The sequence below is a fragment of the Platalea leucorodia genome (assembly GCF_965183815.1).
Source record: "Platalea leucorodia genome assembly, contig: HAP1_HAP1_SCAFFOLD_145, whole genome shotgun sequence".
Taxonomy (NCBI): domain Eukaryota; kingdom Metazoa; phylum Chordata; class Aves; order Pelecaniformes; family Threskiornithidae; genus Platalea; species Platalea leucorodia.
This window is the reverse complement of record NW_028121398.1, coordinates 36292-38873: the sequence shown is the minus strand read 5'-3', so window position 1 is coordinate 38873 and position 2582 is coordinate 36292. Positions and strand designations below refer to the sequence as shown.

The 2582-nt window shown below is 53.3% G+C and overlaps 1 protein-coding gene across 1 annotated transcript; it reads right to left on the bottom strand.

Moving 5' to 3' along the window:
- Positions 1–1405: 1405 nt before the first annotated feature.
- Positions 1406–2194, bottom strand: LOC309603603 (olfactory receptor 14J1-like; the record flags this gene model as incomplete). Its single annotated transcript, XM_082338404.1, has 1 exon — positions 1406–2194. The coding sequence occupies one exon, from the start codon at positions 2192–2194 to the stop codon at positions 1406–1408; it is 789 nt and encodes a 262-aa protein (XP_082194530.1).
- Between the last annotated feature and the right edge of the window lie 388 nt (positions 2195–2582).

Genomic DNA, 2582 nt, shown 5'->3' with positions numbered 1-2582 from the left:
AGCATTTGCAATGAGCTTGTCCGAGGCAGCTGAGATGAATCTCCCTGGGCCAGTGGGGTTTGTTCCTGGAGTCACACACAGAAAGGGCAGGGTTCTGTCAGGTGTCCACATCTGAGCTGGCCTCGTGGACTCCTTATGCACCCAGGGGTGTTCAGAGACACAGTCTTTCCCTCTTACACACAGAGGCAGGGCACAGCAGGAGTCATAGGGACTCTCTGGCCTCCTGCTGCCACTGCCAGAGGCTGGGAGGCACCATAGCCCTGTGGTGTATCGCCCTGCTCTGCAATCACCTGAGATGCCCCTTGTCATGAGGAATGGACACAGGGACCTCAGTTCAAGGAAGCACATCCCAGTGCTGCATTCAGGTGGTTTCCCATGGGATGTTGCTCCCAACGGGAAGTGACCTCGAGGCACTGTCTGTCCCACAGGCCTTCATGGAATGCCAAGGAATAGCTGATGGCATTTGTGCTCACTCAGGTTCATCTCAGCTCACGTATGTGATGTGCATGCTTACATCTCCTCTCTACAATGCAAACATAGACTGCTGACCTACTCATTCGGTGACCTTCCACGGAGGGACAAAGAACCTGTTCAGGCTGGGGTGAGAAGCCAGTGCTGGCAATGGTGGTTGTGAGGGGCTAGTGCAGGATGATTGCCCTGGGGCAGCTTCCCCAGGGTGCACAGCGAACACAGGCACAGACCAGACCCAGCTCTGCTGGTCCTTCAGGTCTCACGCAGGGGGCCCAGCTGTGCGAGGACGCTGCTGCGGGCCCCAACCCTGCACACTCACATTCTTTAGCTGTATACTGGTGTTTCCATGTACAGGCCATATTCCTGGGCATGGTCTTGAGAAAAAATTGGAAGCAGACCTAAGCCTTCAGGCACTGTCTGAGGAAATCACCCTTCTTTATGGAAATGCTCTTATGGAGGCCAGCTCTGTCACAGAAACGCCCGTTGCCTGTCCCTTCCTGTGGTCAAAGGACTACTATGCAGCACAATTGTGACCAAGCTGCCAGAGCTTAAAGGGCTGACACCAAGGCAAGGGATCAGGAAGAGAGTGTGGAAGTGGCAAGAGAACAGCCCTGGAAGACCAAGTGCTGGTGCTCCCTGGCAGTGCTGCCATGCTGGGACTCTTTTCTGCTCCACCCATGCACACAGGAACTGTCCCTGCAGCTCTAAAAGCCCTTGGAGGAAGGATATTGGGAAAGAAGAAGTCAAGGAAAGGCCTTTATTTTGTTTAAACGCACAGGGCGCACAGGTCCTCATTGACACAGCCACTCAGTCAGAAAATAAAGGCAGACAGTAAATTAGGAGGGGGATGACAACATTATCACAAGCAAAAAACCACCACCAACAACAAAATACAGAAGACAGGCGGGGCCTGTAATGAGTTACGTTATACCTGCTATGAAGAAGATGATGGGCACTTTATTGCTTCAGAAACACAGCCAGTTATCAGCTTCCAAACTGCATCCTTGAGCTGTTGGTTCCTCATGCTGTAGATGAGGGGGTTCACTGCTGGAGGCACCACTGAGTACAGAACTGACACCACCAGGTCCAGCGATGGGGAGGAGATGGAGTGGGGCTTCAGGTAGGCAAACATGCCAGTGCTGATAAACAGGGAGACCACGGCCAGGTGAGGGAGGCACGTGGAAAAGGCTTTGTGGCGTCCCTGCTCAGAGGGGATCCTCAGCACGGCCCTGAAGATCTGCACATAGGACAGCACAATGAAAACAGAACACCCAAAAGCTAAAGCAAGACTAACCACAATAAGCCTAGCCTCGCTGTGGTAGGAGTGTGAGCAGGAGAGCTTGAGGATGTGGGGGATTTCACAAAAGAACTGGTCCACAGCATTGCCTCGGCAGAGGGGGAGGGAAAATGTATTGGCAGTGTGCAAGAGACCATTGAGAAACCCAGTGCCCCAGGCAGCTGCTGCCATGTGGACACAAGCTCTGCTGCCCAGGAGGGTCCCGTAGTGCAGGGGTTTGCAGATGGCAACGTAGCGGTCATAGGCCATGATAGTGAGGAGAGAATATTCTGCTGACATCAAGAACAGAAAGAGAAACATCTGTGCAATGCATGCTGTGTATGATATGGTCCTGGTGTTCCAGAGGGAATTGGCCATGGATTTGGGGAGAGTGGTGGAGATGGAGCCCAGGTCAAGGAGGGAGAGGTTGAGGAGGAAGAAGTACATGGGGGTTTGGAGGTGGTGGTTGCAGACTATGGCAGTAATGATGAGGCTGTTGCCCAGGAGGGCAGCCAGGTAGATGGCCAAGAAGAGCCAGAAGTGCAAGAGCTGCAGCTCCCGTGTGTATGTGAATGCCAGGAGGAGGAACTGGGTGATGGAGCTGCTGTTGGACATTTGCTGCCTCTGGGCATGGGGATCTGTTCAAGAAGGAAAAGAGAGTGACAAGTTAGGGAGATTTCTCTGAGCAAAATCAAAGCCATTTCTCATACACACAGACACCCTTTTCCTTTTCTAGGAGAGCTTCCTTCAGCTCTGTGGCTGCAGCCCTGGTTGGTGCTGGCTGAACGTGCCATGAGGATCAGGGTCTGTGCCCGCTGGCTGCCAAGAGGTCAGC